Below are 13,807 nucleotides of genomic sequence, written 5' to 3'. Positions count from 1 at the left end.
GGGGGACTCGCATCCTTCCTGGGCCTCTATGCTATCACCCAAGAGCACCCCATTGTCAGCAGACAGGAACATGGAGGCAAAGAACTTGTTAAAGAGTTCTGCCTTCTTGCACATCTGTCACCAGCTGCCCTGCCCTGTTACCCTGAGACTTCTTCTTGCTACCTATATACTTGAAGAAGGACTTCTTGTTATCCTTAATCCCAGAAGGTAATCTAAGATCCAGTGCTGCTTTAGCCGCCCTTACCAAATCCCTACAAGCTCATTTTGACCCATCAGCTCCTTTCCTTGTTTGAACATCTATTTCAAACACTGGACTATGGAGGAAATGGGGATTGGCTGTATTGCTGGAAAATCACTGCCACTGGAATCATTGGCTTATCACATTTTCCCTAGTTGGTTTTCTGATGAAGAAAAGAAGAGTAGTGGCGGCCAGGGAATGATGTGATCTAGCCCACATGAAACTAGCTACATGAAACAGCTGATGCTAGTGCTGGTATTGGTGGTCTTGGAGATCAGCTGATGAATTATTCTTCTGTAGTGATATAGTCTTTTGGTGGCATAATTCACAGATTTTATGCAGTACAGTTAATTTATGGCTTATTTCTTATGCAAGGCCTAAAGAGGGTGGTACATCAGTTCCAGAAGTGGTGTGTTTATGCTATGTGCTCTTACAGAATCGGATAGTGCTGCTGGATACCAATACCTTTCTAAGGAGTTTGCCAAGAAAATTAATTTGGAAAATAAATGGCAAGGTTATTATCAACTTTGAAACCCTGGCCCCCCCAAATGCTAGAATTTTTAAAAAGTGAATCAAGAGTTTAGTTTCTTGGAGAGATGCATCAATTGCTTTATTTATGCTTTGAATGGACGATTAGTCAAGTGACACTTGCTAGTTTCAGCAGCCATGAGGGTCAGTTTCAGAAGCGTAAGTGATGGCATAGAGCAGTGGTTCTCAACCTTTTTGGACATGAGGCACCCCTCCCTAACTTTTGTCAAATATTAAAAAACTGATTGGTTTTATATATTGTAGTGCTTAGTTACTAATTTATGGTGGGGCTGGGCTGTAGGGATGGGGGATCATGCAGGCAAGGACAAGCCTGTGCTTGACTTATCTGCTTATCTTCTTATACCTCAGGGTACCCAGAAAGGATCTGGCAGCACCCCAGGGTATCTTAGCACCCTAGTTGAATCGCTAGCGTAGAGTAATCATCCATGCTTTTGGAAGTGCCATTGAGGCAATCCATTCTATCTTAGGTCATCCTTAACTCAGTTAATCATTAATGCTGGAAAATACCTGTCTAAAGTGTTGATTATAGCTCGTGTGTAAAAAGTATGAAGTGTTAACTTAAAACCAAACAGAATACCCCTCCTCCCCCCACACACATGCTAGGCTGTCTAAATAGTAGAAGTGTCAAAATAAAATATAATTAGAGATGATATAAAAAAAATCTGAGTGAAATAAAATTCATCTTTTAAAATTGCATGGCTGATTACCTTACTTTAAGTGGAATTTAAGCTTGCAAAGCTGTTGAGCATGTGCAGCACATACTGCCTGTGTTTAGATTTGTGAAACCTTTATGCATTTGAACTTTAGGATGATTCATATGTCTAAATATGGATATTATAGGATGAATTATTGGGCACCCAGGTGTAAAAATTTTTGCTGTCGTCTTTCCTCTTCTGCTACTCTTTAGTTTAAATTCCCTCCCAGAAAAAAAGTTTAGTTATACGTGTGAAGGCAACAATGGAGACGTTTGATTGCATACGTAAATCAAAATATATGGTAATACAGTCTCAAAAATACAAAATGGGTTGGAGTATGACCAAGCGCAATGTATATGTGGAGTTACATTGCAGAAGCCTAGTTAAAATTTGTAAATTGTTCCCAATGTATAGAAAGTGTTTTTGGAGGTAGAGGACAGACAGTAGTTTTCCATGACACATGGGAGTGAAGGATTTTCCTCCCCCCTCTAAAATAAAACAAAAATATGCAAGAAGGAAATGAGTCAGAATTGAGGACAGTAAGAAGGGAAACCACCCCACCCCACTGGCCGATGTAAGCAGGCAGCCCTGTTTGGAAGTAACTTAATCTTTGAAGAGATCTTTCTATAGAAAGAATTGGGAGCAGACTTTCCCTCAAAAATAAATGTTCACTTAAATGTGACCCACAGAGAGGAGAAATTCCATTTGTGTCCTTTTGATGCATAAAGGTGTGAAATAATTTTAGTTCTTTTCCTCATAGTTGTTCATTCACAGGAATTATGACATTGGAAGAGACTGAGAATTTAGCAGTACAGAGCCAGATTTTCAAGAGTGCTTTTTTGGTAGAAATTTTTAAAAGGAGATTAACTTGCTCTTTATTTCTGGGACAAAGCACTGGTATAGTTGCTCCCTAGCGGAGGGCAGGCACCAAGCCTGGAAGTGCTGCAATACCCAGTCAGTGCATGGAGTGAAATAAGCTCTGAATCGTTCTCCCAGCTCCAAAAATTAATTTAATATTAAAGTCATTTCATCAAGGATGTATCCATTTAAAATCTGTTCTTATCAGTTTAATAACATTATTAGAGAATATTAAAAATAATAGTTAATTACATACCCTTGTACAACTGGAAGAGAATGTAGGATCCTGCAAATAGTAGCTACATAATATATAATTGATATATGTTGACACAATCTAAGACATGTAGTTAGTCATGCAGCCTACCTTAGCTTGGGGTATAGGGCTTAAGAAGTTCTAATGCCATGATCTTAAAACTCATTAACATTCAGTGCTTACACCTCTAGTGAATTAAAATCATGATACATGGTTAGGGTAAACTTGAGACTAATACAACCAACATAATTTTAAACATGGCAGTCCTTGCTTGTATTGAGAACTAGCCTATCTTTAACGTCACGTTTAAGTATTTTCTGCTGTAGACAAGCTCAACTGCACCTAAATCAAAGTGATGATAGGTACTAGGTGCTGAGCTGAATACTCCTTAAAGTTGGGCTGCTTCGATAATTGCATCAGTCTCCCACGTTACCCTTCATAGCTCTATATACATGTTGTTAGGTGAGTTCTAATCCTTCAGCCCATATGTGCTGTATTAATGGCAGACAAGGTCTACTGTGGCATGTTCCACTGGTGTAGGTATTGGTTTGTCTGCCTTTAAAGATTTGTACTGTTTCAACTGCATTGATTAGTCACTGATGTGAATGTTAGTCCCAAAAAACCTCAGAAGTGTCTAAGTAGGACCTGACCTCTTTTGAAAACTTGCTCCTGACTTTTTTATGCTTTTTGACTTTTTAAAACTCTTATTTTTCCTGGTTAATACAATGTTAGTTAAGTATGACAATATTTTATTTGTTTTTCCAGTTGAGATATAGCTATTAAAACTAAATGCTTCATAGTTTCACAGTCTTGTAACTAGCTGGAAGACAGAACTCTGTTTTAGAAAATCAGCATTCTGTCTTTTCAAGAAGGAGCTAAAGTTAGACATATGAGTTAAATTTTCCAGCAACATGAGAGAAGATCAGCTTTCTTACTTAAAAGAAAATCAGGGTGAGGGGGAGATTCTTTTTAAAAATATTTTCAGCCTGTTGGTCATGAATTAGCAAAAAAGAGGAACAAGCTCTGTTTATGAACAGAAATACTGTACATCCTTTGAGTCACCTAAAATTGGATAAATAAAACAGGAGATGTGAGGTCATGAGAGAGAACTTGAGAAAAGTTCAGAAGATGAAGGTAAAAGTTTGGTTCTGAGGCAGTGGAAGTAGGTGACTGTAGTTGGAGAGAAAATCATTCGGTTTTCTAAAACTTATACTGAAATAGAAGAGGATGTTGATTTAAAAGAAAACGAGTTAGCATTAAATATTTGCTTGCTTGTACCCTCCTCCTATCCCCTGGCCACCCCTTAATATAAAAAGTTTTTGGAATAACCTTTTAATGGTAATCACTTAGTTAATTCAATATTACATATGGTATTTATCAAAATAGTTGCTGCTTGAAAATGGTTTGGAAAGCTATACAGATGTAAGGGATGTGTTTAAGGATAGTATTTAGCTAAATCACTCTTCTAAAATAATTTCAGAATCGTTCAGATTTTCAGTGCCAGCATCGGTGGCAGAAGGTCCTTAACCCGGAATTGATTAAAGGTCCCTGGACAAAAGAAGAGGATCAAAGGGTAAAGGAACTGATATTATATTGTGCTCATTTATCTTTTTTTCCCTCTATTAAAAGCTGACTACCAAGAAGTTTGTATTTGTCTTCTCTCCGTAAATACCATGGCTTGGGTATCAGCACCAGATAATATATGCAAACTAATAACACTGGAATTTTCATATGGAATGTCTCCCTGAGTTTTTAAATTCCCCTTGGTCATTTGTTAGTTGAACAGATTTCCTTGCTTTCTGAATAGACAAGACATCTGTTCTGAAGATCATAGGCCAGAATCAGGCCTGTTTTAAATTTTGTGTCTCTCTCAAACTGGAATAAGGGTGGGTTTGAAGAAAATGGGTTCTGCTGTCATGTATAAGGTATGTGAAAAGCTTTAAAAAGTTTGGGGTTTTGTGGTAAGAGGATTTAGGTTTGTTTGTTCTGTCTGTTTTGCTCGAAACTGGAGCAAAACTTGGGATGCTTGACATGGCATATACCAAATATCTGAAATCTGAACATAAGTGATGCTTCTAAATTCAGATTGCTTGTTTAAATGTTTTTGTTAACATAAACTGCTTTTAAAACCTATTTGATCTCTGAATAGAGTTTGACTTGCATAGTATCTAACACCCGGGGTATTCAACCCAGCCTGTGGACCATATCCACCTCCTGGAGCTGTCATCTGGCCCACGGGGCTTCCCATGGGTCTGAAAATTTGGTGGTGAGGGAATCGTTGCAGCATGAATTACCACTCCCCTAGTGACAAATTTCTGGACCAGGAGGGAGCTTGGTGGGCTAAATTGGGTGTGCAAGGTCAAAAAGTTGAATACTACTGACATAGTATGATAAATCTCAACTTTTACTGGCCCAGAACCAGCAATATTGAGCAAGAATTCTCAGCGAAGCTTATTGACCTGAAAATAGGACCTGACTTACGAGACTCTACTACTTCCTGTTTTGGAGCCAGTTAGTGCAAGGTGTCTCAGCATAGCACTGCTTTGTGCCTTCTACTTGCACCCTAACTTCGCCAGAAGATATTTTTCTAGGGTTGGGGTTTCTCTATAATATAATAAGTCTCCTCCAATTTGAGAAAAACGAATTAATTAAAACATTCTGAGGCCTGGAACTTTTACAAAATTACTTATGAAACTGAGTCACATCTGGTTGTCTCTGTGAACCTGTTGTGTATGAGAGCATTTATTTGAAAATCTCTTTTGTTGGGGTGTATTCACAGAGAGGAATGCAAATCTTTTTTTTCCGGCAGACTTTTCAAATACTGTCATGATTTGATTTGTCACAGGTTATTGAATTGGTTCAGAAGTATGGTCCAAAACGCTGGTCTTTAATTGCAAAACACCTGAAAGGAAGAATAGGCAAGCAATGCAGGGAGAGATGGCATAATCATCTCAATCCTGAGGTAAAGAAATCTTCATGGACAGAAGAAGAAGACAGAATAATTTATGAAGCTCACAAGCGCTTGGGAAACCGGTGGGCTGAAATTGCTAAGCTTCTTCCTGGAAGGTGCTTTTTAACTTTCTTTTTCTCATTAGCACTTGAAATTCAGTCCTTATGGAGTTCTTTCCAAAATCTATGTAATTTAGAAAGCTATGTAATTTAGTCTAAATATGAACCATTTTGAAGTGTGCCAACATTTGAAAATTTTGCTTGAAAACTCCCTTCCCCCAGTGAAGCTTAGCCCTTCCCATTAGCAATTTCTTATAGTTAACTAATGCAAATAATGAGAAGGGTGCTAAAACAGTTTGTGATACAAGCTTTAAATGAGTTATTAGTTAGGTATATTTATCCAATAAATAAGATATTTAGGCCACTCCAGGGCAAAAATATTGCCAAGCTATGGTATGCCTATTTTTATATTTTAAAGAGATCCATAAATATTATGGAGAAATATATACTGGTATTTTTTTGAGTATCAATACATTTAAAAAAAAACAAAAAAACCCTAAACAAATGTAAATGGTAAATCTCACTAGAACTCTAATATTATAAAAAATGAGGCTCTGTTTCTTATCTGGCATCTCATTTTTATAACCTTTTCCCCATAGTGTACCTAATCTTCAATACATTCTGAACATCTTGTTTGTATTAGTTATAAATTATTTGCCCAGATAACCAGCTCCAGTTGAACTATTGGTATAAGTGCTCAACAGTGTAAGTAATGGACTCACTAACTGTTCATTTCTATTATATGTCCTGAAATATAGTCTAAAAGCCCACTTAATTCTTATGTTATTCTCACTCTAAGACTACTCTTGACTTCATTGATGCTATTTGAGCTAGGTGACACAGCATGAGTAACAACAAAAAGATCTAGCATAAATGTACTATAATTAGATGAAAACTCCTGATATATTTGTGTGATTGTAGTTTTTCTATTTCTTTAAATTTCTTACGTTATAGGACGGGTTGGTGATCATTTTTTGAGGGTGTGAGCTGCCCTTTGTGACTCAGTGCTCACTGAAGGCTGCAAATCTCCACCTCCCTAGCATGACCAGCTGCCTACACTTACCCTTACTGCTGTTCTCTAATCCCTCTGCAGTAAGTGTAAGTGTAGATGTGGTGGAGCCAGCAGGCTTTGCAGTGCAGGGGAGCACTGTGAAGGGGATGGGCAGCACAGTGCAGTTCCATGAGGTTGATTTAATAGATTTCATAGATATTAGGGCTGGAAGGGACCTCGTAAGATCATCAGGTCCAGTTGCCTGCCCAAGGGGCAGGAAGTCATAGATTCATAGAAGTAGGGTTGGAAGGGACCTTGTAGATCATCAAGTCCAACCCCCTGCCCTGGGCAGGAGAGAAAACTGGGCTCAAATGACCCCAGCCAGGTAGACATCAAGCCTCCTTTTAAAGACCCCCAGGGTAGGAGCCGTCACCACTTCCTTTGGAAGTTGGTTCCAGATCCTAGCCATCCTGACTGTGAAGTAGTGCCTTTGGATGTCTAGTCTAAACCTACTCTCTAATAACTTGTGACCGTTATTCCTTCTTACCCTGGGGGGCACTAGGGGGAACAAGGTCTCTCCCAAACCCCGCTGGTCCCCTCTAGTGAGTTTATAGACAGCCCCCAGGTCCCCCCTCAGCCTTCCCTTGCGAAGGCTGAATAGGTTAAGGTCCCATAGCCTCTCTTCATAGGGTCTGCCCTGCTGTCCCCAAATCATGCGGGTGGACCTCCTCTGGACCCTCTCAATCCCTCCTGAAGTGCGGTGCCCAGAACCGAACACAGTACTCCAGCTGTGGCCTGACCAGTGTCGCATAGAGGGGGACGATCACCTCCCTGGCCCTGCTGGAGATGCATCTGTGGATGCACGACAAGGTACGGTTGGCCCTACTGACTGTGACCTCGCATTGTCGGCCCATGTTCATCTTGGAGTCAATAATGACTCAGATCTCTTTCTGCCACCGTGCTCTTGAGGAGGGAGTTTCCCATCTTATAAGTTTGCTGCTGGTTCCTACTGCCCAAGTGCAGCACCCTGCACTTGTCAATATTGAAACCCATCCTATTTTTGTTAGCCCACCCCTGTAATCTGTCCAGGTCCTGCTGTAATCTGTCCTTCCCTACTAGTATGCCCACCTCACCCCAAATCTTGGTATCATCAGCAAATTTAAACAGGCTGCTTTTCATCCTGTCATCCAAGTCACTAATAAAGAGTGCGGGCCAAAGGACCGAGCCCTGGAGGACTCCACTGCCCACCTCCCTCCAGGTCAAAAAAGACCCGTCCACCACCACCCTCTGAGTACGACCCTTCAGCCAATTTGCTATCCATCTGACTGTGTAGGCATCAATGCCACAGTCACCTAGTTTTTCAATGAGAATGGGGTGGGTGACGGTGTCAAAGGCCTTGCTGAAGTCCAGAAAGACTACATCCACCATGACACCTGCGTCCATTGCTTTTGTGACCTGATTGTAGAAGGCATTCAGGTTGGTCTGACAGGACCTGCCCCTAATGAAACCGTGCTGGTTGCCCTTGAGCATCAACCCTGCTGCTGGCCCATCAGAGATGTGCTCCTTGATAATCTCAAAGAGTTTCCCCAGGATTGAAGTAAGACTAATGGGCCTATAGTTGCCTGGTTCCTCCCTCTTCCCTTTTTTAACAATGGGGACCATGTTGGCTTTCTTCCAGTCATCTGGCACCTGGCCAGAGCATCACGAGTGCTTGTAAAGCCATGCCAGAGGCCCCGCAATAACCTCTGCATATTCCAACACCCTGGTGTGGAGAGCATCTGGACCTGCTGATTTGAACACGTTCAGCCCCTCCAGAAGTTCTCTAACCTGGTTCTCCCCGACCTTAGGCCTGGTGGCACTTCTCCTGAGTCCGTCTGGAATCTTGGTTGGGGAGTCCCTGCACAAGAAAATGGAGGCAAATAATTTGTTAAAGAGGTCTGCTTTCTCTTCCGGTGTGCAGCCACCAAATTACCAAGCATATCCTGCAGGGGCCCCACATTACCTGGTGCCTTCTTCATTCTCCATATATATTAAAAAAAGGACATTTTATTATCTTTGATCCTTGACGCTAGCCCTAGCTCCATATCTGCCTTAGCTTTTCTAACAGCCCCCTTACAGACCTAAGCGGTGGAGGCATACTCCTCTTTGGTGATAGGGTCAAAGGATCCCAGCAAATAAGTGTCCAAATATTTCTTGAATCCAGAGTGCACTGTCTCTTGGGGGAGTCTTTTGCAGGTCTTAGGGGCTCAGACAGTAAAGAAGTCTTTTCTTATGTCCAGCCTAAAATGGTCTTGCATGAGTTTATGACTCTTGAACCTTGTCATCCCTCAGGGTGCTCTGGTGAGCAGACATTCCCCCAGATCCTGATGCACGTCTCTGGCTTGAGATGCATCAGTAGATGCAAGGCAGAGTTTTGTTTGCTTTGCTAGTTGCGGTATTGCAATGGTGGCTCATGTTCATCTTGTGGTCAGTCATGACCCCCAAGTCTCTTACACTCACTAGCAGCACAACTGAAGCATTGCCAAGCCTATAAGTGTGATGCAGGTTCCTGCCCCCTGCTCCCCAGGGTTAGCACCTTGCATTTCTCCATATTGAATGCAATCAGGTTTTCATCTGCCCACCTTGCTAGTCTGTTGAGGTTGGCCTGGATCATCAACCTATCCTCAAGTGTGGATATTCTTCCCCAAAGTTTGGTGTTGTCAATGAACTTAGCCAGTCCACTTCTGACACCAGTGTCCAGATGGTTTATAAAGACTTTAAAGAGTACAGGTCCAAGAATGGAGCCTGGTGGGACACCACTAGTCTCTGAGTGCCATGTCGAGTTGGTTCCATCAACTACCACTTCCTGGGTTCGACTTCAGATCCAGATATCCAAATTTCTCCCGTGCCAGATTCTGGACCTCTTTGTAGGCTGGATCTAGCTTATGAGCCATAAATTGCTGACCCCTGTTTGTTTTACCTCTTTCAATATTTGAAAAGAAAAAATAAAAATTCAACATCATCATGTGATATCTGACTGTTTTTGAGGTATCCAAGAAAAAGGTCTTTCAGATGAACAGAGCTGACCAAGGAAAATTTTGAGGCTTCAGTTTTACAGGAAATTGATATCTTCTCAATTTGGAAATTCAGGATAAAAATGCCTCCTTGTCATGTTTTGAAAAGAAAATATATCTCCAGGAACCTGCTGACTGAAATCAACATTCTTGTTAGTTTCATTACTGGTTATTAACAATGTAGATTTTCAGTCAGCAGTTGCCAAGACATTCATTGTTTATGGCTTGGGGGAAGCTCCATCTTGTGGGATTCCTCAGTTTCAGGTCTGTCCTTAGGTTCTGGACCCTGAAAACCCACAAAGAACTTCTGGAACCATGGCTCTGTAGCAGAGAATTTGGAAGCCCTAAGAAGGAGGGGCTGTATGCAGCTCTGGATCCTAGAAGGCCTGTGGTACTGGGTAGTCGGTGCTTTCTAAAGTCTAGATATGCCTGGAAGCCCACTAGGGGACCAGGTAACTTCTGTGAGAATTGCCTGAGATCTGATAAAAGTTGGAGGAACAAGAGATGACTCCACAATTATTCTGTGAATCAACATTTTCCAACTGTTTCCTGCTTTGTTGGAAAATGTTATGACCAGTTTTACCTGCCACTTAAAAGAGCAAAAAAACATGAGATAAGTGGAGAAATTTACAAAATCTGTACAGTTACATAACTGCTGTACTTGCTCCTAAAATATTATTAAATTATCTTCCTGCAACATGATTTTAGGACAGACAATTCAATCAAAAATCACTGGAATTCCACTATGCGAAGAAAAGTGGAACAGGAAGGGTACTTACAAGATGGCATTAGGTCTGAGCAACCTAGTTCATCAAAACTTCAACACAAACCCTGCGTCAGTGTGGAACACTTGCAAACTCCAAATCAGTTTTACATACCAGTTCAGGCACATGTAAGTATCATAAAATTTGCATACAAAAATTAATTTATCCTAGTGTAGAAAGGTATACTGTAAGCATACCGTAAAATTGAAGATGGAAAGGAACACTATCAATTTAGATTTGACTTCAAGGTTTGTAACAAGCAATGTAAAAAACCTCAATATGACACAGAATATTTCGAAGATTTGTTTTTAAATTCATTGGATTTCAGTTGCCTTTAAATTGAAACTCTCTTACAAGTGTTTTTTTAACTGGAACCCTACAAGTGTAAGAACTTGGAAGGGAAGCTGGTTTCTCTGTTTCACAGTTTACTTAGCATGAAAAAGAGAATCGAAGTCTTAGCAAAAAACACACTGAGTTCAATTTAATGATTATCAAGTATTACTGATGTAAGGAAGCATATTTATTTAAAATATTTAAAAAATGAAAGTTGCTTTCAGATGTAATAGAATTGCCTGTTTCACCCTTCTGTTTTTCAGCCAGTGGTTCTCAATCGGGGTGATGTGGTACTCTTGGATCCTGTCAAGGGTGATCTGAACTACCATGCAATGTTAGCACTGTTAAGTGTGTTGTGCAAACATGATTCACAAGATAAACTCAAATAAGAATCCATAGCATCAAAAACATTTTGACCTGTTGTAGTCTTTCTGCGTTCTTTGCAGCCTATGCCATGGTTCTAACAGGGGATGCCTTGAATCTAACAAGGTTGAGAACCTCTGGTTTAAGCCAAAATCTAGCTACCCAGTTTTGAGATGCAATAGTTTTCAGTTTCCAAATTATTCTTTGGGTATGAAAACAAATTAATTTGCAAAATGGAAGATTCTTGAAATGAAGCTAACTTTCAGTCACTTTAGTTTTTTTTTAACCTGTGGTCAAAACTATAGTTCTCAGTAATATTAAAACAAAAAATTTACAAACTGCTCTATAAACATAATTTTATAATGTGTAAAGGTGATTTCCTATTTTGTTTAGATTCCAGGATACCAATATGCATCATCGGAAGGCAGCTGTATAGAACATATCCCAGCTTCTGCCAACTTTATTCAGGTAATTTCATGTATAATAGCCAATAAAAATCTTTATGCCAACTTTAAGACATCACTTGATTCAGTTAAATGATCAGTATTCTACTTTAGACTCCTTTACACAGGTGCAGCTCCAGCAACTATCAGAGTTTGTCATGAAGACAGTCTGTGTGGAATTAGACAAGCAAAAGCTTAACATGCTGGTGTCCTTTTAGTGTATTCTGTAGTACTATTGCTCCCATAGGTACTTTCATTAGAGGTAGAAGAGTGGAATTTTAGTAAAGAAACCTACTATGCTTACTGATGTAAACCATACTAGTAACTTGAATATTACAAAGCTTTTGTCTGTATTGAGCATTGGAATCATGTTAAAACTGTTTGACAACCTTATTCTAAAATGGGTGTCAAGCATGGTTTTTGTAGTTTCCATTTCTGCTTCCACTACGTGCAGGATGAAAAAGTAGAAATCTAGATAATAAATGAAAGCTTTGATTATGTGCTGCAAAAGTAACAGCTTCTTTCTAAAATAACCGTTTCAGCAGCCATTTATTGATGATGATCCTGATAAAGAAAAGAAAATAAAGGAACTTGAGCTGCTGCTTATGTCAGCTGAGAACGAAATCAGAAGAAAGAGAGTATCATCTGTAAGGACTATATTTATATAAGTAATCTATTGCATTTGCTTTTCTGAGTTTAAGAATTAATCTGCAATTTTAGCTGTTGCTGTTTGCATAATGGGATCTTTTAATCTACTGCTCTAAAAGTGATCGTACTTGGCATCCAGGGTGGAATTCAATTTGAAGCATACACATTATTTTGTTTAATAAATTATTTTTAATTTGAGATTAATTACTGTTAGCCTAGTCATAAACTTTCTTCAGAATCTAAAGAGGTAACTTTTAAATACCTTGATTGACCTGCTACTTTTTTCAATCAGAATTTAATACCCAGTCCAGCAATTTAGTAATCTTGTTGGCTTCAAAGGGATAACACATGAGTAATGACTACAGAGTTGTATGGATATACAGATGGAAATGAAATATGCTTATTTCCTTAAACTTTTTAGTTTATCAACAGACATAGTGAAAAATCCATATGATTTGTCCAATATAATCTCTACCACCGACTTGCACAAAATAAAGTGAACTTGCACCAAAAAAAGTGAAAATTTCTGGTCCTGATGGGGGGTGCTGGAAGAAACTAAGGCTGTGTGTTTATACTATTTAATGCTAACGTATCCCTAAAAGTTTTTGAACAATTTCTTTCTTTTCCGTTTTTGTAAAGCAAACCTTAACCTGGAGTGGGGGAAGTAATGAAGTCATATTTGCAGATGACACAAGTACTTAGGCCATGGGCATATGTTGCACTTGTGTTATAGAAGTTAAGCAGACAGGTCTGCATGTGCTCTGTACACTAAAGAAGCGGCAAAAGGACCAGAGATGTCCATTTTCCTACCCTCCCCTTCCCAGGGACCAGAGACTGCAGTGTACTTCCTGACAGGCTTCCCTCCCTCAATGGTAGGGAGCCACAGGACCAAGTAATGCTGTTACACTCCCTAGCGGAAAAGCATGCCATTTTATACCTTCACTGTGACTTTTTTTGGTAGCACGCCACCTGGGGGTTCATGTCTGTCCATGCTTCTAGTGCAGTGCTTCCCAAACTTTTTTTTCCTTGGCATGACCCCATTTATGTCCCCATTTCCTTAGCATGACCCCATTTACTCAGCATGGTCCCTCACTCCCTGCCCACAGACCTGTGGAGGGGGGAAGGATGTGGGCTGTCCGTTTCAGGCTTGGGGCTCTGCAGACCAGTGGGCACTACCCAGAGCAGGATGGAGGGAGTGTTGCACCATGTCATGCACTGTCATGGGTATCAAGCTGAGGTGCCCCCTGCTCACTCAGCAGCAGCATGAGTACAACTGCACCACTGCCATACCTCACTTTGGCAGGCATGGTGGTGTAGCACTGCCTCCCAAAATGGGTCACACCCACTGGGCTACAGATGCAGCTGCTGCTCAGAGCTGGTACAGCCCAGCTGCAGCCCCACACCCCACTGTAGGAGGAGGAATCTTGGGGCACATTTATTGTGACCCCATCTGCTGACTCTGGGACCTCCCGCTTTGCCCAGTCAGGGGCATGGGCCGAGGTGGTCAAGGGCTCTAAGGGCCGCCACGCCAAGGCCCCTCCCTCACCGGAGCTTAGCAACAGGTTCGCACCTCTTGCAGCCCCAGCAGAGCCTGCTCAGTTGCCAGCTCC

At 40.6% G+C, this 13,807-nt stretch overlaps 1 protein-coding gene across 3 annotated transcripts in view; it reads left to right on the top strand.

The window, feature by feature from the left end:
* Positions 1-13,807, top strand: part of MYBL1 (MYB proto-oncogene like 1) — a 41,556-nt gene that overhangs the window by 9,092 nt on the left and 18,657 nt on the right. For all 3 annotated transcript variants that reach the window (XM_019548777.1, XM_019548773.1, XM_019548771.1), the window contains exons 4-8: positions 4,074-4,166; positions 5,439-5,659; positions 10,355-10,538; positions 11,500-11,574; positions 12,092-12,196. In XM_019548777.1, the coding sequence (XP_019404322.1) occupies positions 4,074-4,166; positions 5,439-5,659; positions 10,355-10,538; positions 11,500-11,574; positions 12,092-12,196 (678 nt within the window). The remainder of the gene's footprint in view (positions 1-4,073; positions 4,167-5,438; positions 5,660-10,354; positions 10,539-11,499; positions 11,575-12,091; positions 12,197-13,807) is intronic.

This window comes from Crocodylus porosus, unplaced genomic scaffold (genome assembly GCF_001723895.1).
Source record: "Crocodylus porosus isolate Cpor-Errol unplaced genomic scaffold, CroPor_comp1, whole genome shotgun sequence".
In the NCBI taxonomy this organism is placed as follows: domain Eukaryota; kingdom Metazoa; phylum Chordata; order Crocodylia; family Crocodylidae; genus Crocodylus; species Crocodylus porosus.
This window is presented reverse-complemented; position numbering and strand designations above follow the sequence as displayed.